The 25,725-nt window shown below is 43.2% G+C and overlaps 2 protein-coding genes across 7 annotated transcripts in view; one reads left to right on the top strand and one right to left on the bottom strand.

Moving 5' to 3' along the window:
- MYO1B (myosin IB) overlaps nucleotides 1-14,446 on the top strand; it is a 94,106-nt gene extending 79,660 nt beyond the window's left edge. For all 6 annotated transcript variants that reach the window (XM_042874302.1, XM_042874306.1, XM_042874304.1 and 3 more), the window contains 7 exons: nucleotides 2,435-2,509; nucleotides 2,919-3,053; nucleotides 3,911-4,017; nucleotides 6,838-6,970; nucleotides 8,381-8,533; nucleotides 9,438-9,565; nucleotides 13,147-14,446. In XM_042874302.1, coding sequence (XP_042730236.1) covers nucleotides 2,435-2,509; nucleotides 2,919-3,053; nucleotides 3,911-4,017; nucleotides 6,838-6,970; nucleotides 8,381-8,533; nucleotides 9,438-9,565; nucleotides 13,147-13,270 — 855 coding nt within the window. In that variant the 3' untranslated portion in view covers nucleotides 13,271-14,446. The remainder of the gene's footprint in view (nucleotides 1-2,434; nucleotides 2,510-2,918; nucleotides 3,054-3,910; nucleotides 4,018-6,837; nucleotides 6,971-8,380; nucleotides 8,534-9,437; nucleotides 9,566-13,146) is intronic.
- A 9,974-nt stretch (nucleotides 14,447-24,420) lies between these two features.
- TSSK6 (testis specific serine kinase 6) lies at nucleotides 24,421-25,254 on the bottom strand. Its single transcript, XM_042874975.1, has one exon. The coding sequence runs from the start codon at nucleotides 25,252-25,254 to the stop codon at nucleotides 24,421-24,423; it is 834 nt and encodes a 277-aa protein (XP_042730909.1).
- Nucleotides 25,255-25,725: the final 471 nt, after the last annotated feature.

Genomic DNA, 25,725 nt, shown 5'->3' with positions numbered 1-25,725 from the left:
TGACCTGTGTTGGCAGAGGTCCTGTCTGAACAGATTACAAGCATTTATTTTCTTCTTGTGACCTCTGCTTGTTTGAATGGAGGCGGAGAGGAACTGCAGACTCTCACTGCTGCTCACGTCTCAATGCTGAGCCCACGGCTGATACCACTGAGCTTGTGTAGGGCACGGCATTGCATGCGGTCACCTGTGGCTGGTGGCATCATTGACCTCCCAGCAGAGCTATGCTGTGCAATAGACTTTCGTTGTCTGTCCCTTGCTTTCAAGGACTGGTTGGCAAAAGAAAACACGTTTGTAATCTGGAAAAATGTAGTTCTGCTCTGTAAATAGACTATAAAAATGGCAACTTGGGATATTTCAGGTCTGCGCCCAAATGATTTACATGACACATGACATGATTTACATGGTTCTGCTCACTGTAGATTTTCAAACGTACTTTTACAGATGCAGTCCTGAGGAACTGCAGAAATCTAAATCGTTGTTTGGCTTGGGTGCCACCTTAGCTAATGGGGTACTGTGGGCTACAGAAGGCTGAAAGGAAACAACCACAACCCGATAATGATAAGTCCAGCTACCATGTTCTCAAATTTATTTTAACAGTGATGAAATGGGTGTAAATACCTAGGAAACTTTTAAAATCGCATATAATATGGGCACACTATGCATATAAAAATTACGTTACAATATATACATGGAAAGCAGAGCTAGAAATACAGAGGAGCCATTGTAAGAAGTCATTCTACAGATCAGAATCGCACATTAAGTGCTACTGCCAAAGTGGGTCTGTTTTTGTCATTTTAAAATGAGAACTCAGAGGCTGTTGCATATCATACAGCAGCATTTGAATGAAAACTGATGAATCCAAAACTTTTAAGGCACATTGCAGCCAGAATGTTCCTCTGCCTGTCTGTCGTGTGGTTTTCCAGCAAATTTTTAAATGGTGTAAGTGGCACGTTTGCCTCACCTGAAACACACAGAGCTTTCTGAACAAGAACCCACTCTGTAATTCCACTTCACCACTGTTACCACAGGCAATTCTCTTCTGTCTCATGTTGTAGAAGCTTCACCCAAAATATACACAAGTGAAGAATTAAACTTAATACAAGTGATCAAGATTAATCCAGTAATTCTTGAGGTTTTTTTGTTTTAGTTTTTTTGTTGTTGTGTAATAAGTAGATTTTAATACCATCTGTGGTGCTTTCCAACTTTCTGTAGATAGGCTTTTCTGGAACGCTTGCATTGATCAGTGCTTGCTTTGCAGCCTCCCCGCAGTTCCAGTAGACTCTGTGGACGTGTAGCAAGACCCCGTGTTCCAAATTAATGTGCACACCTTGCAAGGGAATGTAAAGCACCATTATTAAAGAGAATCTCTGAGAAGAGCGAGATTTGGGGTGATTGTGGCTGGAGTGGTTTCAAGTTTCCATCACTGAGTAATAAATAGAATTGTAGAATCACCAAGGTTGGAAAAGACCTCCAAGGCCATCCAGTCCAACCATCCACCTACCACCAATATTTCCCCACTGAACTTATGTCCCTTAGTACCACATGTACTCATTTCTTGAATACAGCAGGGGGTGTACACCAGTTTTACAGAACCAGACTTCACAGAAAATCAGTGAATAACAACTCTAGTCATTTTTATTATGAAGGGAGCCTCCCAGCCTCTCTGGGCAGCCTGTTCCAGCACCTCACCACTCTCTCAGTAGAGAACTTTCCCCTGATATCTCATCTAAATCTTCCATCCGTTAGTTTAAAGTCATTGCCCCTTGTCCTGTCACTGTCTACCTGTGTGAAACGTTGGTTTCCCTCGTGTTTATGAACTCCCTTTAAGTATTGGAAGGCTGCAGTGAGGTCTCCCCACAGCCTTTTCTTTTCGATCTCACTTTATTTTTCGGTTGCAGTGAATTTAGCAGCACATGGCAAGTTCACTGAAACCACTAGATTTGCTCTGGGGTAAATTATGCAAAGCCACGATGTTTTCTCTGGTTTTTGCTCCAAACTCTTAACAGGTGTGTCCCCAGCTGCTCCAAACTTGGAGGAAGGCCAGCGGGTGCTTTAGCTCTGACATGAGCATGGGCTTCCCGTTCATTCTCACATTGGATGTGCTCAGTTTCACCTTATGAAAAAGCCCAGGAAGATAGTCAGAATTCTGGGAATCCAACAGTATCGAGTGTTGTGTTTTCAAAGGAAGATAGTTAAAATTCTCTGTCACACTTGCAGATGACTGTGCTGAGGTCATCTGAGGTAACTTTCTGGCCTCTTAATCTGTAGCCTGGTTCATATGTTTTAAGTGGATCCACTTAGAGTTTGCATTTCAGGGAACACTTTGCATGTTTGTCTGCTTTCTGACTGTTTTCTGCCATAAAGATTTATAAGAGTACCAGTGAGAACACATTCATTTTCATGCTCACTTTGGGGGGTTTGTTTAACTTTTTAGGTCCGTAGAGAGTACAGGAAATTCTTCAGAGCCAACGCTGGAAGAAAAATTTATGAATTTACCCTTCAGAGACTTGTATGTATATATCTGTACAAAGCATATGTACATTATGTATGTATTTTTGTATATTTTCTTGCAAAAATAACAGTTGTTTTGTGACCTTTGTGGTCTTTGTAAGGAAGTGTCCAAGCTAAGCAAACAGAAAATGGATAAATTTTCTGATGTTGTAAAGAAAGAATAACAGTAATAGTGTTTTGAAGGTGTGGGAGTGGCACTAACTATGCATTTGTCGTACTCATGACATCTAAATCTGCTTTTTCCAATATGGCCAGCTTTTTAAGAATCTGTGCTGATGTTTATTAAAGCTGAGAGTTGCAATTTGGTAACGGTGCTTTTAATCACACAGCATCTGCTTTGCCATGCGTATTTCGGTAAGTCTGGTATTTGAACATTAATAAAACATCTTGCTTCAATTTTATCTCAGATGCAGAAATACTTCTTGGAAATGAAGAAGAAGATGCCTTCTTTATCACCAATAGATAAAAACTGGCCGGCGAGACCTTACCTTTTCTTGGACTCAACTCACAAGGAACTGAAGAGGATTTTCCATTTGTGGAGGGTAGGGCACGTTCTGGTCCAGCCTGTACAGAAATTCAGTGTATGATTGTCAGCAGATTTGTTTCCTTCCTGAAGAGCCTATTTTTAGGAAGCATTTCTTCCCATTCCAGCCAGGATGATTTTCTTTCTTTGGAAGATCATTGTCTTTGGCCTTCAAGGGGTATAACTATCCTGCCTATTTCTTCCTGGGGCTAGGGAAAGGATCGCTTCCTGCTATTGGCTTTTAACTAGATATTGAAGCCACATGCCTGTTCCCTGTTAATTGGTACCTTATAGTCCTCGTGTCTGTGGCCAGGGCTGGGACTAGCTCTCAGCCCAACATTGGAAGTACTTGGTGGAATTTTTTACTTATGAGCTGAGGTTAGCTGAAATTTATTTTGGAACTTTGAATGGAGAGAATGGTGAGAATCAGTGTAAGTGCTGATGAGACATTTTACTGAGCTTGTGAGCTATGTTTTCTGTGCATTATCAAGGAACCATTTTCACTTTTGTGCTGGCAAAAGTCATCCTCTCAGCTATGTTTTGTTCTTTCTGTGTGCTTACATAAGCATCCCCAATTGTGCATCTGCATGTTCTGTGAACCCTTTTAGCTTGGCATTCCAGTCATGTTGTGCTTAAATGAGATGTTGTAGAGATTCTTTTTGGTGTAATTGGGAAGAATGTGGAATGGGTGAGGAGGAAAACACCTCTGCAGCTTGTTACTGTGCTAGAGACATGTAGAACAGAGCTGAGTCACCTCAAAAACATACAAAGAATGTATAAATCGAGCAATAAGCAAACATTAGTCTGTGGTGCTGCTGCTTCAGATCAGAATTGGAAGGATAATTTTTGGTTTGTTTGACATATTGTGTTTTGCAGTGTAAAAAGTACAGAGACCAGTTCACAGATCAGCAGAAGCTTATATATGAAGAAAAACTGGAAGCAAGCGAACTTTTCAAGGACAAGAAGGCTTTATATCCAGCCAGGTGATTACCTACTCCTCAGGTTTTCCTGTATAATAAATTCAATATCCTTACTATCCTTCTGCACGTTTAGGAAGCTGTGCACGATTTTGCTTTTTATCTTAGGCAAGAAAGAGCTTTTCCTTGTTTCACTGTAATGTTTTACTGTAGGGGCTGCTGAACGATCACGGCTCCATCATTTACTTCACTGACCTCAGTTTGCCTCTAAGTTAGCTTGCCTGCTGTTGCAGCTGCTCATCCTGTGATACTGAGCACTTCTTTTCCGAAACCATGACATTTTGTTGCTCTGACCCCCTATGACAGACTTGCACAGTAAAAATTTGGAGAAGTTGAACTCATTCTTTCCCCTAGTTTCCATTGTGCTGGTTCCTGCAGCCCAGAAGTGCAAAGCCGACTGAAGGGCTGTAAGTGACCACATCATTCCCAATGAGGCGTGCCAGGCACCGCTCTTATCTTCCTAATTAGTGCAATCAGAGTAATGTTTGGATTGGAAGGCTGGGGATTTTAAATTACGTGCATTGGCACGTATGTATTTTTTTCTGAAAGGAGAATTTTCTAAAAAGTGCTTTACCATTAATTTAAATTCTAGGATTTTTTACTTTTTCTGTTGGAAACTACTGACGAATGTGAAACGTCTGTACAAGTTTTTTGATTTCTCAGGTTGCTGAGCACCTAAAATCTGTTAACTTTTAGTCTTTCCCTGCAGCTAACATTGCCCAGGGAAGTGCAGCAGTATCTGATTTTACTTAAGCAATATGCTTGTTCTGTGTATGCAATAAAATGACAAAATAGAGGTTGGATGTCTTTGAAAGAAGTTGAATTGCACTTTTTAAGAAAATACGAGCTGCGAAATAATGTTTTCATTGAAAACAAAGGCATCGTTCATCTTGACAGAGATTTCTATTGTGTGCCACAGTTTGAAGAGAGAGGAGCAAAGCAATGTTAAATGAGGCAGGGCCAGGATCTTGTAACAGTTGATGGGGCCAATTCCATGCATGGAGAGGCTCTGCTTCAATGTCTGTGCATTTTATTGGTTTGTTTTCTTCATTTTTTTACTGAGGCATTTCCTTTATTTCCTGTAATGGGCTCGGTTTCTTGCCTTCAGCAGATTACTTATTTAAAGGCTGTGTATGTCAGCTTGTGGTTTGCTCATTTATTTGCTTTGTGATCCCTTTTCATGCTGTTGGGAAAAGAGAAAGATGCTGCCCCTGGACTTCTTGTCTGATCAGTGTGGGAAGGAAAGAATTTTGCATCCCTCTTTGGTACTTACACACAGAAAAGTCCAAGGCTGAACAATGCAGTATTTTGCTGCAATATGTAGCAGAGTGATCTCTATCCAAGTGGTAAATGTGATAGAAAGTAACTGTTGATTTGTCACTTGATCAGGGACAAAATCTACAGGGAACCTATGGTTTCGGTGACTATGGTTTCATAGTGTTAATTAATAAAAACCAAAACAGAAAGCGTCAACTCAGTGGGAAGTTAGAATGCGTTCCCCACTCCTTACCCCTCTCTGATTTAGAAACGTTTCCATCTCCTTTTCCCTTGTGAACTGTATTCAGAACTGATTAACTCCTGTTGAATTTTTTATTGGCCTAAGGGTGGAGGAAATATTGTATAAAGTTTCTGATTAGTTGCAATGATAGTGATTGGAAGGACGTGGCTAATTTTCTGCGTGCAGTGTAATTATTGAAGAGTAGAGAGGAACTTCTGGTGATTACTAAAAATCCAGTGCCCTTCCTTTTCTCTCCCTGTGTGCTGGTGATTAGAAAAGGCAGTGCTTTTCCAGATAATGTAGCGGTTCCTTTTGGGCTCTCGCCTTGGCAAAGCTTTGCATTTACTACTTAGACTGTAATTTAATCAAAGTGATTAGTTAAAGTGACTTCCAAACAAAACAATCAGCGACTGATAGGGGAGCTGTTGTTACACGACCCTAAGGTAAGGATGGGGTGAGCTGCAAGGACAGCAAGTGTTGGCAAAGGGCTGCTACACATCTAACGAGTGAATCCTCAAGGGGAATTACTGTCTCTCTGAAATGCTGCAAAGAGACAGAGCTGCTGTTCTTTTGGAAGTTGGATTTCTTCTGTTTTCACAAACAGGCCGTTACTGGGAGATTTTACATCAAAACTGATAGCATATACGAAGAAATGCATGTGCCTGGTATTGGTAACCGTTTGGCCCGTTTATTTGGAATTGCTTCCAGAGCAGGAAAATAAATATCCTATTACTGTCTTGAAAGATGAATTTCTCGTTCTTCACTGATGCTTTGCTGTTATATGCAAGAGAGCATGACTAAAATGCTTACCATTTAGCACCTCTCTCTCTTTTTGTGGGGATAGTGTGTTGTGGGATAGAGCCACACTTTCCAAATTTTTCTAATGGACATGGTGTGCCTTCATGGCATAGATTCAGTGCTAACACCTCTGCACTGCATTAATGCTGGTGCCACTCCTGTTGTCTTGGGGAAGCAGCTCCCATCTCCTCAGCAGCAGTGAGGAGAAATTAGGTTGCATAAACACTGAGATATTGACATATTTGCATTCGGCAATGTGTTGCTCTAATTATTCTGTTACACAGTAATGTAGCAGTCTGCCTTGCTGTTGTTTCAAAGAGGGAGTAATTGAAAGCAAAGGTTTCTGGGTCACTTGGCTCTGGATCTGGGTGTTTTGCTAATGACGAGGTGGAAGATGACTTTCTCTGGAAGATGACGTATCCAGGATTAGGGAAGCTTCCATTTGGAGCAAATCCTGACTCCATGGAGCCTGGAGCAATACCTATTTTGTGTTGGATTTGTATTCAGCTCTGATTCTCTTCGTTTTGCAGCGTTGGGCAGCCATTCCAAGGGGCTTACCTGGAGATCAGCAAGAACCCCAAGTACAAAAAACTGAAGGATGCTGTGGATGAGAAGATCATTATTGCCGAAGTTGTGAATAAGATCAATAGAGCTAATGGCAAGGTAATAAAATGATGTTGCTTTATCCAGAAGGGTAGATTGATTTTGTTGTAAACTGACAGGAAGATTTAATTTCTGTCATGGAATAGTACCAAGGTGGGAAAAAAACAAACAAACAAACAAAAAAACACCGCAACTTTTTTAAGGGCAACACCTGAAGTGTTGGATTTATGTAAATTTTTTATTCTAAACACCCACTGTAAATTTACCTCACGGATGCTAAAACCTTGCTTGGGCATACGGTTTTCAGTGGCTTTTCCAAGCAAAAATGGCATCTCATCAACTGGCAACAGGCTGTATTGATTCACAACTAAACGCAGCCTTTGTGATAATCTTTTCCGTTGGCCAGTTGAATGAAATAAATATTTAGAAAGTATTGTTTGCGTTGAAATATTTGAAAATCTTACAGCTTTCAAATTCATGATGATCACGTTCTAATATGTTTTAAAACCACGAGCGGCAGACGTTGCTAAATGTGCCCACCTTCTGATTGATATCAAAAGCCTTTTTTTTGGAATTAAGAGGCAAATTGATAATATCATTTAAATAAAGCTGTTAAATATGCAGCGTACTTTTTTTCTGGCAAGACAGAACTTATTTTGCATTTATATTATAGTTACTGAAACAGGAAGCATTGTTCTCCTGTAGTAGATATAATTGTTGTCACTGTATCTGTCTAAATATTCCAACTAGTAGATCTCAGCTTCTAAGATGTGTCATTTATGCATTTGTAGGAGAGAAATTAGGTTGACTGTTGTTGATGCCAAATCAATTTTTCAGTGTGGAGGGGAGTAATTAAATGAAGACAGTATCTTTCCTGAATTGGCACGGGAGACAGCGCTCAAAGTTAATAACAATAATGAGCTATGGGTCTATGTGCTTTAGACAGAGATGTCTTAGTGGTTAAGATTTTTTTCTTTGAAGTTTTCCAGGAGAAGAAAGTACGTAATTGAATTATCGTGATATTTTACAACAGGTTTACACCAGACATAAGCTGTCCTATTTGAAGCTTTGATTTTAAATACATTCTTAAAACATACATTTTTGTATCTGTTGTATTTTTAATGATTTTCTTACATGGTTCTCTGCATGAGAAATGAGGTTATTCTGATTTGTGGTTCTGGACTTTATTTCCTGGATTTTATAACTGTAAGCTGGTAATTAAAGAAACTGTTTATATCTAAGCATACGTGCCAAAATGAGCTAAGCTGTTCTATCTGTAATTAGACACACAAATAAATTTGACCTAATTTTAACTCATCTGCAGTTTTTGCTGAACAACCAATGTTGGTGTTTACTTAAATGGGCCAAACTTATCAACTCCAGGAATGATTTGTAGTCTAAGTGGGTGCTCAATAAAGCCTAAATTCCCTCTTTGTGTAGACAGTGGTTTGCGATTTTGTATTTTCACAGGCTACATCCAGGATTTTCTTGTTAACCAAAAACAACGTTCTCCTTGCGGATCAAAAGTCGGGAAATATCAAGTCGGAGGTTCCACTGGGAGATGTTACCAAAGTGTCCATGAGTTCCCAAAATGATGGCTTCTTTGCAGTGCACCTCAAGGAGGTTGGTTGTGACTTTGTCATGTAGTAATATGCTTGTTTGATGCGTAGCAATATAACAATGGCTTACTGGTTGTCTTGTAGCATCTGGTCAAATGGATTAGCCTGAAGGTTGAGACTGCTATTTTTTCACTTTGCGCCGTCTGCAAAAATGTTGATTTAAAACTCCTGGTTTCAAACAGGAACAGTTACATCCTGAATGATAATTTAATTGTGAACGTTTTTCACTGTAGCCTCTTTCGGATTAACATTTTCCGTTAGTATAATGAGCCTTTGATCTGCTGCTTAATACCTAGTGACAGTGTTTTCCTTTTTAGCTGCTTGTATAGTTCTTCCTGACACGCCAGCAGAATGTTTCTCTCTTCTTTTTGTGATTCCAAGAAACTCACATTATGGCACAGCTCACTTGGTTACTCAGTTCCAAAGAACTTACTTCAGTGCTATATTTACTTCTCAGTGCTGTCAGTACTGCTCTGCTAAAATCATTAAGCTAGCACTTGTATTCTGGCTTAAATGGGTTTGAGGAATGCTATATATAGTGTCTTTTCATACTGACCACCTTCTTCCAAATGCTGTGGCATTAATTGGTTCTTGTTCCTTCCTGGAAAAGAAATGTGATCTTGCGGTGGCATGGCCAGAAGAGGGAGACAGAAACAATACAGCGTTGTTGGACAAGGGATGGTGACTTTCCTTTAGGCTGAGGAGGAGTTTTTGTTATTATCAACAAATTTACTGTTTATTTGAGACTGAATTGTATTTTGAGCCTCAGCACTGCACAGCATCTCTATTTAATTTACAAGACTTATTTGACTGCAGTGGGAGGACTCATTGTAAAGCATCCTGCTTTGTTGGCATTTAATGCACACTTCAGATTTTGGTCATCCTAACCACTTTTCTTTGTGTTCCAGGGCTCAGGAGCAGCTAGCAAAGGGGATTTCCTGCTCAGCAGCGATCACCTTATTGAAATGGCCACTAAACTTTACCGCACTACTCTCAGCCAAACCAAGCAGAAGCTCAACATTGAGATTTCTGATGAGTATGTTTCTTGTTTGCATTTCTTTCATTGCAGTGTGCTAAGAAGTATCTAGTGTTAGAGAAACAGAACACTGCTTCGCAATTACTATTTTTCTCTCGACCGAGTGCGTATAAATAAGGATCCAATTTTCAATAGATTCTCATCCCTAATATTCCTTATGGCTCCTATTTCCTCAAAAGTCAATAGAGAAAATGTCCGTAACATAGTTTCAAGTAGAGCTGTGAAGCAGAAATGCTGCTTGAGAGACAATGAAGAGATGCTACATTTCAGGAGACTCTTTCACGTGTGAAATGAGAGCTTCGCATACTCCTATGAGATGTTTATCAATTAATTAGAATGGACATCGTGTGCCAGGTTCCTGTGAAAACAACAAAAAACACACGTAGCAGCAGTGCTAGTAGTGTAGGTCCATGAAGCTCAACCTTTTTTATTCTGATGGTGAAAGATATATTCTTCAATTCCTTCTTATGGAGTTTCGGTCATCAGTTGTTGGCCTTTTGGTGTGGTGGTTGTTTGAGGGTTTTTTTTTTTTTTGCTTAGTTGTTTCATTTTGTTTCTTGGTAGAATTTTTTTCTTTTTCTGTTTTATAAATAGATTGTATCTCAAATTAGAATTTATTTGATTCAGTTTCGTATTTTGACCTGAAGTGAGATGTGAATTTGCAGCGTTTATAATCATGGACTAAAGATATTGCTTTCGTGTGGACTCATGAATTCTGTTCCATAGGAGTCCATCACTTACCCACTGTTGTTCTGCATATAGTCTGTTGTGTGAAGCACCTCCTGATTTCAGTGGTGTTGATTTAGTGGATTTATTCATTTTTAATAAGGAGGAACGTTTGGAAACCTTTAACATTAGCAAAATAATTTTTTTGCAGGTGAAAATGTAATTTTTTATCTATTGTACAGCACTGATAGCATTCTAGAGCTCAGGCGGTGATAACAATTTGTATCTGATCAGCTTTGAGGGCTTATATAAAGACTGATTTCGCTGTTTCCTTGAAAATGCCATCTGCCCTTTTCCAATGTTCTGCTGCCAGATGTGATTTATTCCATTTTTGCTGAAGTGATTTTTTAGCCTCTACAAGAGTTGTGACTGTCCCTGCTCAGTTACTAGTTCAGTGATTGCTATAAAGGAATAAACTGGAGTTAAATCTAAGTGTGCAGTGCTCTAGTCTGGCCTTCCAGCCAGGATTTGGAGACCAGTTTGCTTTCTGGAAGTCTTGTATTTTGGGATGTGGTTTGGTTACTTGCTTTGGAGACTAAAACCATTCAAGTGTGTATTGCTCTTGATTTTATCCAGACTAAATAGTTTTCAGTTTTGTTTGTTCTCATTGCTGTCAACAGAGATGACTGTTCAATGCTTTAGTCTTGTTGTATGCCAGAGTTTAGTTACAGGCCAAACTAGGAATTGAGGAGAAGGAGAGGCCACGCTTTGACTACTGTGCATGACTTTTTGCTTATAAAACCAAAAGTGCTGTTGATCCAGGAGTGTGTTGAGTCAGTGTTGACACGTGTTATTGGAGCAGTGACTCAGGAGCAGAGCCAGCTGTATCAGAAGATGCATTTTGCCTGCCAGCGCTACCGGCACACTTGCTGGCAAGGCTTGGAAGACTGATGAAAGTCAGAGGAAAATGCATTGTTGATGACAAGAGGTGGTGGCTCTGAAACCAGCTCCCATTTTGTGGCTGCCTGCATGGCAGGAAGTGCTGAACAAGTTAATTTTGGAGCCTGCTGGGCTGGGCAGGAAAGCAGGGCTGTGGGGCAACACGGCACGGCTGCTTTCTCCCCTGGGCCACGCTGTCAGCTTGATTTGTGGCTTCCGGATGGAGGACAAATTCTTTGAAGTTTTTGGCCTCTGCTGGAGGACGTTTTAAGGATGCAAAAAGGGAAAATCTGCTGTTACAGAGGACTTCTTAGGTCAGTGACTGCTGCATGTGAGCCAGAAAGCAGCGCTGCCCTGTTTATTGCTTTTAATTTGCTCTCCCGATCAGTGAGAGGTGTGAGGCTGTTGGTGAGCTTGTTGGTTTTTTTTTTAAAGCAATTCTTCAAATGCACTGAAACTTCTCATCCAGTATGTAACAAGAAGTGTCAAATCCAGATTAATTTTCCCTGGGCTATAGGATATTGCTGAGGAGGAAATGAGTTTTCCTAATTGCCGAGGCTGTGAGAGCTAAGTAGTTATAAGAAAGAAGAAGGCAGCTAAAATGCTGGTTTGTTTTGCAGCACATTTCCTACATGCCAGCAGGAAGGCACTCTGTGGGCCTGGGAGTCTCAGCTATAAAACAGATTTAACAGCGTTTTCCCTGTTTATTGAGATATTCAGAGACGCTGGCTTAAGGATTCAGCATTCACCTCAGTTTCTGCTGAGCTTTTGAAATGCTGCTCGGCTCAAGCAGTCATCCTCAGCTGAGTGTTTGTGGCTTTTTGTGTGAACGAAGCCATCTCCTCGTGGGATGTGGCTTCTGCTGTGCTGTGCTGAGCTTCTCAGTCACAGGGATGTTGGTCTTTGAGGGAATTAACAGATGTCTGGAACTTACTGCAGTTTATAGATATACAGATGTATCTATATACATAGAGATATTCAGTTTATCCACTTTTAAGTGAGAGAACTGTTTATTTTTTGTACAAAGAATGTAAGAATGTGTAGCTATGATTTAATTTCCTTATTATATGGTAAGAAAGTAACAAGAAATTATATCCCTATTTGTTGCTTTCAGGTTTTATATGTATTGCTTTATCAAACAAACCCAAAACCCCCAGTTTGAATTTTTTCCTTTGATTACAGGGCTGCAGAATCTAGTTTTCAAAGGTGCCTAAGTCACTGGCATATTGTAGATAACTGAAAATAGGGTATAAATAATGGACCAAAAATGGTAAAATACTGTTAATTATGCTTTCTTCTAATTATATTTTTAATGTGTGTATTTTTTAATATGCTATCTTCCAATTGTATTCTTTGTAATTATGTTACCTCGCTTAGTACAAATTCCCAAGGATGCAATATCCAGTGTCATAGAATCATAGAATGGCTTGGGCTGGAAGGGGCCTCAAGGATCATCGAGGTCCAACCCACTGCCACAGTCAGGGCCACCAAGCTCCATGTGTGGTACCAGAAGAGGCCGCCTGGGGTCCCGTTCAACCTGGCCTTGAATACCTTCAGGGATGGAACATTCACAGCCTCTCTGGGCAGCCTGTTCCAGTACCTCACCACCCTCTCTATAAAGAACTTCCCCCTGACATCCATTCTAAGCCTTCCCTCCTGGAGCTGAAAGCCATTCCCTCTTGTCCTGTCACTGTCTACCCGAGTAAAAAGTTGATTCCCTTCCTTTTTATAATTCTTTTATAATAATATAATATAATATTTATATAAATAAAATATAATTTATAATTAATTATAATTTATAAATAAATACCGGAAGGCTGCAACGAGGTCTCCTCACAGCCTTCTCTTCTCCAGAAGCCTTCTCTTCTCTGGTGTCTTTTTGTAGTTAGAGCAGTGAATAGAAGAAAGGCCTTCAAAAAGACTTCCTGTGTATTCCTTCCACCTTTCACTAACATGCGTTTTATTCCCTCTCCTAGGTTTTTGGTCCAGTTCAGACAAGACAAAGTGTGTGTGAAGTTCATACAAGGCAGCCAGAAAAATGGCAACGTCCCAACTTGCAAACGAAAAAACAATCGGCTTCTTGAAGTGGCTGTCCCCTAACTGCGGCTGGTGACTCCCTTCCATGGACTTGTTTCTTTGTAATAGTGCAATTTTAGTCGTTTGGTTTTGCTGGTTTTATCCCTTTCTGGAGCTGTTGATGGCTAATAGCTTTAGAAGCCCTTGGCAAAACATTGGATCAGTTGACTTTTTAATCTTATCCGTCATGCCATAGTTTTAACCCTCAACATGCAGATCTTTACCCAGTGGGGCATTTTTACCAGCTGGCAAGTTACCTGTCATACCTGAATCATTCTCTTTGTTTAGTGGCCATATTTTAATGCAGCATACCGTAAACCCACATATTAATGATAAATTACTCATATTTCTTAGTCTAGAGATCCACATAACAAAAGCCATACATGACCTTGAGGCTTGGTGGCAACTTGTGCCCAATTTCTTTATACCAACCCACTGTGGTGTTCTGATGGGCTCCTCCTTTGCCACCACCACTGGAGAGATGGGGGGAGCTGAGACCAGGCACCGACCCTTGTAGCTAACACTAGCACCTATGTAGCTCAATCCTTCAGTATGTACAGCATGGGAACACCTAATTCTGCAAAACGAAAGGAACATGTCATTACCCAAGCAGCTACGTGCATAATTTTTTAGTAAAAAACAAAAGACAAAAAAAAAAAAAAAAAAAAAAAAAAAGCAGAAATTTTCCAACAGGATTTTTAATTAGGTCAGATATTTGTAATGCCTTTATACAGCAAAAATAAGAATAAAAATGAAGGGGCCTGTTTCACTCACAAAAACACGTGGTTTGAAACATTTTATGTTCTGCTTTTTTCTTTAAGTGATCAGTTAAGATTAGAGCCTGAAAAACGCCATAGTATTCAGGACACAGTACTGCTAGGTATTTAAACTGCTTGGTACCAAGCGAAGGCTTTGGGCCGTTCCTTTAGATATTGGCATGTACAATGTGCAATAAAACACACACGACATTTTGTGAAAAATTATTTATAATACATTTTTGTGTGCAAGAGAGGGTTGGTGCAGCCTGCATAGACAGTTGTAGGGGTTAAAGTGTAGAGTTGTGTTGTTAATTTGCAGTTTTTTAGAGTGTACACTACAGTTTGGGAAGAATACTTAAAATTACAAGTTCCTGAATCTGAGGGTCTGTATATAAATTGGTATTACAGTAATAAAACTGTTTTAATTCTGTGCTGTTTGGTATTCCTATGTTGTAGCCGTATTTTTGTACTCCAAGCTATTTTATATAACTTGTGTGCCTGATGTAAATGTGTGCACAGAAATACAATCCAAGAGCTACGTTATAAACTTTCAGTGTAACTAATTGCACTTAATCTTTATAAGCCAGAAGCATTAGCTGAAATCCTTAAGAGGAGCTGTGTTTTTAAGATAGAAGCAACTACCCACGTGAAGGGCTTGTTGAATGTGACTGTTTGCTTTGTTGATGTGAGGACAGCGGAGAAACCATTGTATTTTTGCAGTCTGAAATAGGACAGATGAAGACCCTGGGTCCCTGATGTGCAGTGCTGGAAGTCCAAGCATAAATAAAGGAAAGAAAAAGAAAAGTTCAGCGTCTCGTTACTCTCCTGGTGGTGACGTTGCGTAGCGCTACTGGCTGTGAAGGCTCCTCTGTTGCTGTTGGCGCTCCGTGTTCAAACCGTGTGCAGCAGCGGATACTCTGGTATTAATGTTGGCTTCCTCATCAGTCTGAAACAAAACAAAAATAAGGTTGTTCTGGGTTGTATTGCATCTCTCTTTGGGATTAAAGTAGATGAGTTTGCTGTAATGTCAATACAAAGCAATTGTTTTAGCTGGTTAGGCCCTGGAACGGGCTGCCCAGGGAGGTTGTGGATGCCCCGTCCTTGGACGTGTTCAAGGCCAGGTTGGACGGGGTCCTGGGCAACCTGATCTAAATGTGTATGTTTGGTGGCCCTGCCAGGCAGGGGGGTTGGAACTATATGGTCCTTGGGGTCCCTTCCAACCCGGGTGATTCTGTGATTCTGTGTTACTTAGTGTTGCTGTTAGAAATCTGTACACAGGATGTGGAAAGGTGGGAGTAATCAACAGACACATTTCCCAAACTATGACAAAATCATAGAGTGACAGAATTGTTTGGGTTGGAAGGGGCTCTGAAAGGTCACCTGGTCCAACTGCCCTGCAATAATAGGGACAGCCGCAGCTCCATCAGGTGCTCAGAGCCCCTCCAGCCTGACCCTGAGTGTCTCCAGGGGTGGGGTGTCCACCTCTACTTCTTCTTTATGATCCAAATTTGAACCCTTTTGTAAAAATGTTAAGTGGCTGAGTCAAATCACTGAGTAAAATTTGAAGCATTTCAGATGTCTTATAATTACTTAAAAGGGAAGTCTTATCAAGTTGTAATGCAAAATGAGGATACCTCGAAGTAATTATTGCACTTAAGCCTTAAGAAGACTGCACGTAACTGCAAGATTTACATCTCCTAAATCCTGTGTTAAGATTCCTGCCTGGTAAGGACTGAGGGCTTGTAGAACTGTTTTGAAGAACTTTTAAGACCTTCCAGTAAGAACCACGACTTTTAAAACGAATACAAATAGAGGAAAACAATCGGTCAGAGCCTTATGTGCTCCTGTAGTTTGCAGGTAGGAAGTGAGAGAGTTCAGATTAGATACATTTGGATGTTTATCTCATGAAATGAGGCTATTGCAGGGTAGCATTAGGGTATTTGACCCATGAAATGAACCCCATCCCAGCCAGTCCCACATAAATCCCTTTAATTTCTCCAATCTCTGCAGCAGGTTGTGATAGCCATACTAGTGTCCTTGCTTTGTTTTTTGTTGTTTTATTTCTTTTCCTGGAGCTTTACCATTTTGGCCCTGCCTATTAGGCTGTATGTTGTGATAGTTGCCATTTGCCACTGAAATGTCACATACTGTACAGACTGAGTGTTGCTGAACGATTTGGATATGCCAATTGAGCTGTGGCATTTTGATGTTCGGATTTCAGTATCTAGGATGTTGAAGATTAAAATGCAAGGTCAGCTTTTCTTTCTTTTCCTCTGTATTCTTTTATCACCTATCAAACGGAACTGTAAAGAGAAGACAGTTACTCCTGTGGTGCTAACCTTACACATCCAACATTTTATTTGTAAATTTCCATTTGCCACCTGAAAGCTGGGCAAGGATGCTTAAAAAAAAAAAAGAGATTTGTTTTTTGGTTTCTTGAAAATTTCCAGAATCAAATAAAGAAAGCAGTTCCCAGACCTATGCTTTCTCTCTATCTGTATCTTCCTTACTGGCTTACCAGCTTCACTCCTGCTCCCCTGTGCGCAGGGCTGAGCTGGGCGTGCAAACTTCAACTTACAATGAGCTAGGAAAGTGTGGGAGCATCGTGGTTGCCTCTGGTTACGATCAGTGATGAAACTGTCCTAAAAGATTTTAAGAAACAGATTCCCTCTGTCCTTCACCCTAAACCTTTAAGACATTGACATCTGATTGTGAGCCGACTCGTTTCCTCCTGTCCTCCTTCCCTCCTGCTTTGATGTTCTTTGGTAATGGAGAGAGGTGTATGTCTGAAGTGTAAAGCAGCAATTTACTTTCTTCGGGTTATTTTCTTCCATTATCTGCCTCCGCATGCTGGCATCTTGGTTTCAGCTGAATATATAGGAAATGTTCTATTTCCCTTCTAACCGAGAGCTGTTTCTAATGAAAGGTGCTTTGTTCCCTTTCAAGCTGATTTGCTGGCTCTATCAGTATCATCAGTGTTTCCCAAAACTCTGACACAAAGCAAAAGCAAAGCCTGAAACATGAAAAGCTTCTGTTGCTGTGCGTTCTCTCCCTGTTCTGTCTCTTTCTGTTAGAAAAGCACTTGAAGCACAGCTGTGATGAGGTCCCTGCTGGCCTGATGCACTGCACGGCTCTCAAGCTGCTGTCTGCCTGCCCTTCTTGTAGTCTGCAAGAAAGAATTACGTTGCAGCACAAACCATGTGGTTTTAAACCCCGGTGCCAAAAGGAGGGAGCTCGTGTATACACAGACACAGAGAAGCTCAAAGTAGCTATGGATGCTCTCACTGTGACTGTTACTTACGTGCATGCTGCCATAGGTGTGGAATGGGACCTTGGTGTAAGTTTAACCATGAAGGCTCGGGTTTGATGCTGTCTGATCGAAGCCACCATCACTTGTGGATTATCATCTCATTTTTAGTAACGGAGCCCAAAAGTTGTGGATGAGCTTTTAATTGCAATGAAAGGTCCTTCTGAGTGATTGCATCCTGTATCTCTTCATGGAGATTTCTTATATGAGTGTGGGCTTGTGATGGCAATTCTCTGAGTTTTCATTAGCTTTATGGCAGTGCTGCAAGAAAAGAAAAAATCAGCTGTTTCTGGTATAGAAAAAGCTATTGACTTTAAACCAATAGCAGGAACTTACTGCAATGTGAATACATCATTGTTCTCAGCTAACACCCAGCCTGTTACTGGCACAGATGTGTTCTCTCCTGTCTGAAGGCAGCATTTTGGAAGTGTTGTTAGATGGACACCATGTGGTGTTCATCATGTGCTGGGCTCCCAAGAACTGTGTCGTTCTGGGATGTGGTTCTTGATCCTTCCCGAGTGATTTTTTTTCTCTGTTGGTAGGAGGTAGGATTTCTCAGGGTAGAATGAAGCAAATGGGAAAAGAAGGAGGACTGCAAGCCAGGAAAATGTCAGTGTGTAAATGAAGAGGACCACATGCATCCATCCACTCAGCACGTTGTGCCAGGGATGCCCTGCGGGGCCAAGCGACCTGCTTGGGACACATGGCTAAAGGATCCAGCTCCCTGCCCAGAGCAACAAAGCAAACCCTTCTCCTCCTTAGAGAGCCAGAGCTGCTCTGAAGTGTTCAGTTTTAAGCTTCAGCTGCATCTTCAGGCTCTTCTGTAGAAATGGGGTGAAGAAACCCTTTCCAAAAACAACGGCATTTCTTCTTTAGCTGCCAGACCCTGGGATGCTGTGGGTGGGGACCTGCAGTGTCCTCCAGGAAGAGCAAAGCCCTTTGTAGATTGGCTCTATTTTTGTTTCTGTGCTATAGAAGACTTGCACAGTGCTAATCCTGGCCTGTGGCAGTACTGGAGGCATCCCTTGGTGTGGCTTTCTCCTCATGCTTGGCATTGCGTTGCCAGATGTTCCCTTCTCCCATGTCACCCAGTGAGTCCCATAGAGCTTTCATGTGAGACCCATCCCTCTGCTAGGGCACAGGGAATTTCTTTTAAAGTAGTGTGTAAATAAGCATAAAAAGGAAAAAAAAAAAAGGTTTTGAAAAGGGATTGGAGCAAAACGGGATTCAAATCCAGGACTTTGAAGTGCTCTGTCTTGCTTAAGCACAGGGCCACAGTCCACGTACCCAGTGCAGTTCTGGTTCTGGTAATGAGGGCTGCAGGGCGAGCTGTATTCAGTGGTGAAGGAGCTGCTGCCCATGGAGGTAATGCTCAGCACCTGCCTGTGACTGGCAGGGGAGAGATTTCCTCCTGCTCCTATGCCGGCTGAGCTGTCACACCACGGTGCTTGGTGTTTGCACAGGGATTGGTTTGGGGTTAGCACCACAGCATCTGTCCTACGATCGCAGCTTTGGCCGGCTGCGGGGAACCCAAACTGGCAAGGCAGAAGGCAGTGGGAACGTGGACTGCTGTGTGATAGCACTGTGTATGTGAGGATTATGAAAGAGAAGTTAAAGAGGAACACAAAATTAATGACTGTGCAAAACCTTTCCCCCCCTCCCGCTGATGTTAAATCCTCATCGGCTCCACAGGAGCCTGAGTCTCTCCGTTCTCATGCAGGTTTCTATGCAGACACCAAACTGATCATTACAGTGCTTCCAGCTGGGATCATAATGTCATTTCCTTTGCTATTTGCTTGGATTCCTTTTTCATATCTTCCCGTCCCCTTCTCAAATTTATTGAACAACTGCTCCGTGAATTTACATGCTACCTACAAAGGCTGTCTGGTGAGGTTTCCTATGATGGCTGGAGCCTCCTGTGCACCGAACATAGATCTGGTGCACACGGCTGGAACGTAGCAGAGGAACATGCACCTCCTTTCCTGATCTGCAGATGCAGTATTGATGTGAGCGTGCTGCTGGCACTCCTCCAGGCCCAGATCCCATCCCCTGTCCTTAGGGATGTGACGTACCAATCGAGGCAGCTCGGCGATGCCTGGAATGCGCTACCAGCAATGCACTGTGCTCTGCTTCCAGCGGCACGACATCTCTTCTCCCAGCTCCTCCAAGTAAGTGCAAAGCGTAGAGGTATGGCTGTGGCTTTCGAGTCTGAATCTGCTTCCTACGTGCGCTTGGACAACGGATGCGAGGATGGAAGCAAGAAGAAACGCGCTGCTGGCATGCGTTGAAAGCTGCCTCTGCGGGTCCAGATGTTCTAAATCACATGTGGAGAAGTGTTTGTGGTCAGATCTGTTTGAAACCGATTGTTGATAGCCTCCTGAGACAGCCTGTGACAAATTGTATAATAAAAAAGCTAAAAATAGCATAGTTATTCCCTGGAAAAGCAAAAGTTCCCACAATTCAGCGAGCTGGGAAAATTGTTGAACTTGCTTTGGACACAATGTGCTGTTTTTTTGTTCTTCAGCCTTCCATGGCTCCCTGGGCTTTTTTATGACAGTCCGTCCTTCTCCTACCAGCTCCGAGGAACGTTTCCGGCCCCTGCTCCCATGTGGCAGCTGGATGGATGGCCCATTGATGGAGTCTCCTCATGCGCTGACCTTATGCTTTGTTCCCCGCTGTTCCTGGCCGTTGTGGGTTTGTCTCTGTGGAAGAGATTTGCATTTATCTGTGAGGAGAGCAAGCTCTCAAGGCACGTAAGTGATAGAACCAAGGTGGTGTCCATTCACCTACTGTTGGAAAAGTATCCCCATGACTAGAACTACCTTTTGCGTGCTGTTAGTTTGTGTTTCTTTGACAACGATTACAGTTTGTGCCTTATTTTGGCATGAAATTGCAGCTTGGCAGCCATGTATTCTGTAGGGCTGTGGTGCTGACTCGCCGAGCATCTGACACACTGCTGTGCTCTCCTCTTTGCAATCTGGGGCATGCAGCAAATTTGAGGGTAGAATAAAACCAAAGAGACAGAGCAGAGTGCAATTGAGAACGCGGGTGTTTTATGAGTGTTGCAGATAAAATATGTGCTGAGTTGCAGGTCTGAAATTTGGATCCCGCATGACGTCTTGAGGATAGCATTTGTAATAGATTCAATCTGCTGACAGGGTGGCTCTCCATTCCAAACCACCAGTGCAGTTGTCTCCACAAGAGCCTTCCTGCCAGGCGCTGCCTGCAATAGCATCTACTAAAAGATAGCAACTCATGTTCCTTTTTCTTCTGTAAAGATAAAATGGAATGTGTGGTGTGAGGGGAATGGCTGCAGTCGCCTCTATGTGCTCCTGCAAGGAAAAAGATGAGGAGCACAGCAGCAGCACCCAGCCCAGCTCTGCACTCGTGGCACTGCTTCCTTCCAGGTTCTGGAGCAGGAAGAAGCAGAGAAATATCTCTCACTAACCATATGAATAATGTAAATACATATGTATTTCTTTGTGGGTTTCCAGTAGGTCCAACTGTCCCATGGGTCCTTCCTCCAGCAATTCTCTGGGTCCGTCGCTTGTAAATAAATGTGGCTCTCAATGTCAGGAAAGTTAATTGTCTGCATAATGTGCAGAAAGCAAAATTGCTTTTCCAAGATTTATTCATCAATTACAGTTTGCCCTGGATGGTGCGGTTTGAACCATTCTCTGGACAGGGGAGAAGCATGTGAGATAGAAAGAGAGGCAACTTGTTCTCATAAATGACCTGCGGCAGACGTGCATGATGGTGTGTTTTAGGTGTTCCAAGACAGGTATCCTATTAATAAGCTAACAAACATGCAAATGAGGAGCCAAGGACTATCACTGTATTTAAGACAGCAACGCATATATTTTGCTTGTAATTAGTGAGCGTTGCCCGGTGTCTCCCGAGTGAGGCTGTTTGCTCACCATCTCCGGTGCTAGTGAGCTGCATAAACCTCTCCCTCACCTCTCCCTCTCCTTTCCTTCCCCTCCCATGCCAATGCCAGAGTTCAAGCTAAAGCTAAGTCAGCTGCAGCGAGCCCTCAAGCCGTATTTTTAATTAAGGTTGTAATGGGAATGGCGTGTTTGTTCCCCTCTGGAGAGCATGCAGATCTGAGAGTGCTGTGCAGTGCACGACCGACAAAGCGGCGTTGCCAGCTGTGCTTTGAGAGGGTCAACGTGGGACACGGAGGACAGGCAAAGTGACCACACGGAGGAGCTGCTATCTGCTTTAAAATCGTTTAGCAGGATTGAGAGCATCTGGTGGGATCTGACCCCTTGGAAAGACACTCCTGTGAGGAAGCACGGGGCTCTGTGGGCTGTCAGCTCCCATGCTGGCTCTGATGACGCTGTTGTTGACCTTGTCTCATTACTGTTGTTTAACTGCCTTGCTAAGAGGCATTTAATTACTTTCCTATGTGTTAGCAGGGCTTGCTCTTGTTGTAGAGCGCAACGCGAGCTGTGCTGCCCAGAAATACTTCTCGATGCTAGGAAATGGAGGAGGTAAACCATGGTGTCCGCTCTCAGTGCTGCCACCTACAGATTGCCTGGCTCCCCAGGAGGTCTCTGCTGTGCCCTCAGCATCTCTCCCTGAAGGGATGAGATCTTCTGAGGCTGGGAGATGAATGCCAGCCATTGCAGGCAGCAGCTCTCCCTCCCAGCAAGGCCCTGGGAGCTGCTCCTGGGATGGCAGCACTGGGAACAAACATCTGTCTGCTGGTAGGAGCTCCAGGGGATGGATCCTGCCCGGCCTCTGCAGGCAGCCACGTCCTGTGCTGTGTGTGCCCTCCTGGCTGTGCTAAGTGCAGTTAGGAAATCTGAATCCTTTATTCAGCACTGGGAAAAAGCCATCTGCTTGTGTAGTAGCGTATGCCCTTTTATTCATTCATGAGATAAAATGAGATGGACTTGGAAGCAGTCGGAGAGAGAATTCACGTCTTTCCAGGCCATCAAATATTGTTCAATTTCTTATCATCTCAAGCCAAATCCACGATCTGATCTGAAGTCTGGAGACCAGGGAAGTTTTAAACTGTAATGTGAAATGCAATCCTCTTAGCTGAGGTAAGGCAGTCAGTCTGCTCACTGCCACACGAGAGGATAAGATGTACCACCTGGTGCCCAGATTAATGTTTGCTGTGAAAAGAAAATGTGATTCATGGAAAATCCTGCACATGGGGAACTTCCTGTTATTCAATGTGAAACTACTTTTATTGTTATTAATTATGCTTGATATAATGAAATGGCTCAAGATATGAATGTGCTTGCCCCCTTTCTCCTTCCACTGTCTCCACTCCTTTCATTTGTGTGGAATGAAGCCCATGTTTCAGGCCAAGTGCTGCTGGATTGAAACCACAGAGCACCAGGAGGAAATCACTACAGTGCTGAACACGGGGATGATGTCTCTGGAATGGTTAGTTCACTGATTAAATGGGGTAACATTTCTTCAAGACACCAGAGAGCCGCTCACAGGGATTCTAAGACACAGGTGTCACAACCTGAGCAGATCTCTGAGCCCACCTTGTGGAAACGTTGGAAAGCCTATGAGATGGCAGTGCCTCAGACCTGGAGACATTATTTGCTGTTTATAAAGGTAAGTTTTATGGCCTAAGGATATCATTCACTTTTCTGCATTGCTAGAGAAGTTTTCACATGCTCTAGTTTCAGGATGAGCTCTTTGGCACAGCTTTGGTGTAAGGTAACAATGGGCTGGTAACCGTGGAGTTGTCATCTTCAAACGGCTGCACAGCAGCACCTGGGTGGTGCCTGTCAGAAGGAGGCAGGCAATAGCCCTGTTTCAGTCACTGCAAGAGAAAAGCAAGGCAGGTGTTGGAGATGAGGGCTAGCAGGAAAAAGCCTTGCTGAAAGTCTCACCACTGCGAAATCCATGCTTCCTGCATTCCTTTGATTTCTCTATTCTTTCCCATTCCTATCACCCGCTCCTCTTTCCAAGCCTGTTTCCCCAGCCACAGGCCTCAGGACACCCATCCCGTCCCTTACTCTGTGATGGGCTTTGCTGCTGCAATGAAGTTTTATTTTGCAGCTGAGAATAAAATAAATCTTCAGTCTGGTGGTGGCAAAATTCACTGCAGCCCACATGCTGAAAAGCCCAGGGCTGACTCTGCCACCACATCTTGTTCTACTTAAACTGCTGCTTTTAATAGACCCAAAATGTTTGTGTTACAAAAGATGTTTCCTTCTCCTCCAGCAGAACCCCGTGGGCTCTGTTCGTTTCAGACGTCCCCTGTCAGGGCTGTGCTATGTTAGCTCACAGGGCACTAATGACGCCGGGATTAGTGGACCACCCAACAGGAAAGTTTCCTTTTGACTTCAGCTTCAGTGGAAGCTTGCTTGGAACTTGCTGAGAGGCAACTTGAAAGATCTCATGAAAGTGCATTTCAGATGCCAGCTCCTACCTTTAATTAACCATCTGAAAGCTTGACAGCTGGGCTATACAGTGGATATGGGGAGGGATTGCAGATTAATTGGTAACTTTGTGTGGGAGCTAGAAATCTGGTGCTAGAAAAGCACTTCTCTGTTACACCTTTCCCCATTTCCCATTTCAGTGTTCCCCATTGCCAGTGGCATTTCCTTCTCATCAGCTTTTTCTTGGCAGAGATTTCAAATGCTGGCAAGAATCAATATCTGCAAGACTTTGGTTGAAGACACACCAAAACTTTTGGCTTGGTAATGCTATTGAGTCGTCTTCAAGGATTCTACTCTAAACTTGGGTTTTTGGACATTTCTGTGTGATCTAAAGCTCAATCACAGTTTGGTGGTAACCAAGGCTGCTGGTAGAGCTTGCACCCGACCCCCTGTGTGACCAAATAGCCAACTCTGGCATAAGCAGCCTTATGCTGCTCTCTAACCCTTCACTCAACAGTCACCAGGGCTTAAAGCCAACCCCACAGCAGGCACATTTATCTCCTTTGTGGAGGGGTTTGACTACCTTCTCTGACCACGTTATTGACCACCACACTGTCTCGCCAGCAGTTTAAGTTCAATCCCACTCACATTCTGCCACCCAAAACGATCGAGAAACTGCTAATGTGCTTTTCTTCTACAGTATTTATTGTGCTAAAATGTGACTGCCACGCTGGGGTCTCCGGCAAGGATTGTCCCTCAGATGTCTCCTTTCAGCCAGCAGTTCTTGGCCACCTGCCCCGCGCCAGGCCGGCGCTCCGCATTGAAGTTCAGTAGCTGGGCGATGAGGGCCTGGCAGTGCCCTGGCAATGGGGGTGTTCCCTCTGGGTACAGGACCCCCTTCTTCTGCTGCTGGGGTAGGCTGCGGACGTTGGTGTCGTTGAAGGGCATGCGGCCGGTCACCATGACAAAAAACATCACCCCCAGGCTCCACATGTCGGATTTCTTGCCATCGTACGGGACACCCATCAGCACCTCCGGGGAAGCATAGGCTGCTGAGCCACAGAACGTGGTGCACAGGTCCGGGTAGACGTTGACCTCCTTGCTGAAGCCAAAGTCGGTGAGTTTGGCCCGGCGGCTGTCGGCAGTCAGCAGCACATTCTCACACTTCAGGTCCCTGTGCACCAGATTGCGATCGTGGAGGTAGCGCACAGCCCCCACAACCTGTGCAAAGATGTCCCGGGCTTCAGGGACGCAGGGCATCTTGCCCATTTTCTGCACCAGCTGCAGAAGGTCGGTGGCTGCCGCCTCCATCACGATGTAGAGCTTCCCGTCGCACACCTCGATGAGCTCAAAGATGTGCACGATGTTGGGGTGACGGATCCTGCGTAGAATGGAAAGCTCCCGGGGCAGGAATTTGTACACGAAGGCTGGGGGGGCTTGTCGCCTATCTACCACCTTAATGGCCAGGGGGACTTTGTGTTTGGTAGAGGTGGCTGCTTTCACCTTTGAGAAACTGCCCTCCCCTAAGGTCTGACCCAGCTTGTAGCCCAGCTCATTGAGCGCCTTCTCACCCGCACTGATTTTTGGCATGCTGGGTGATTACAATACGCTTTAGCAAAGCTCGTGTTTTGCTCCTGGGCTTCAAGTCTTAATACATGATGTGTGGCAATGGTTGATCTTCACCTTCCTGTGTACAGGTGCCCAGTGGGGGTCAGGACTCACCCAGCATTGTGATGGAGTAGAGAGTTGTGGGGAAGTGTGATGTCAAGAGTGTGAGGTGGGTCCCCATGGCTCTTCAGTGCCCCTGCATGCCTGTGCACATACAGGGGGAGAACACCCACTGCTCAATCACAGAACTGTTACGGTTGGAAAAGACCTCTAAGATCTTCTAGTTCAACCAAATATTTTACAGTTTTTTTTAACCTTTTTCTGCTCTTCACTTGAGTTTTTAAAATAGGGGTTGTCTGACGATGAGAGTTTAAACATGAGTGTTCTGGGACAAGCAATCACTGTGGGGATCCATGCCTATCTTCTACAAGATACTGGTTGTATTAAAATCAG

The sequence above is a fragment of the Lagopus leucura genome, unplaced genomic scaffold, assembly GCF_019238085.1.
Source record: "Lagopus leucura isolate 7727_CA_CO unplaced genomic scaffold, USGS_WTPT01 Super-Scaffold_100012, whole genome shotgun sequence".
NCBI classification, from domain to species: domain Eukaryota; kingdom Metazoa; phylum Chordata; class Aves; order Galliformes; family Phasianidae; genus Lagopus; species Lagopus leucura.
Note: the sequence above shows the minus strand (reverse complement) of the source record. Positions and strands in the feature narration are given on the sequence as shown.

Excerpts from the sequence above, each read along its gene's own strand:
- TSSK6 (XM_042874975.1), bottom strand. The coding sequence starts at position 25,254 with ATGCCAAAAATCAGTGCGGGTGAGAAGGCGCTCAATGAGCTGGGCTAC.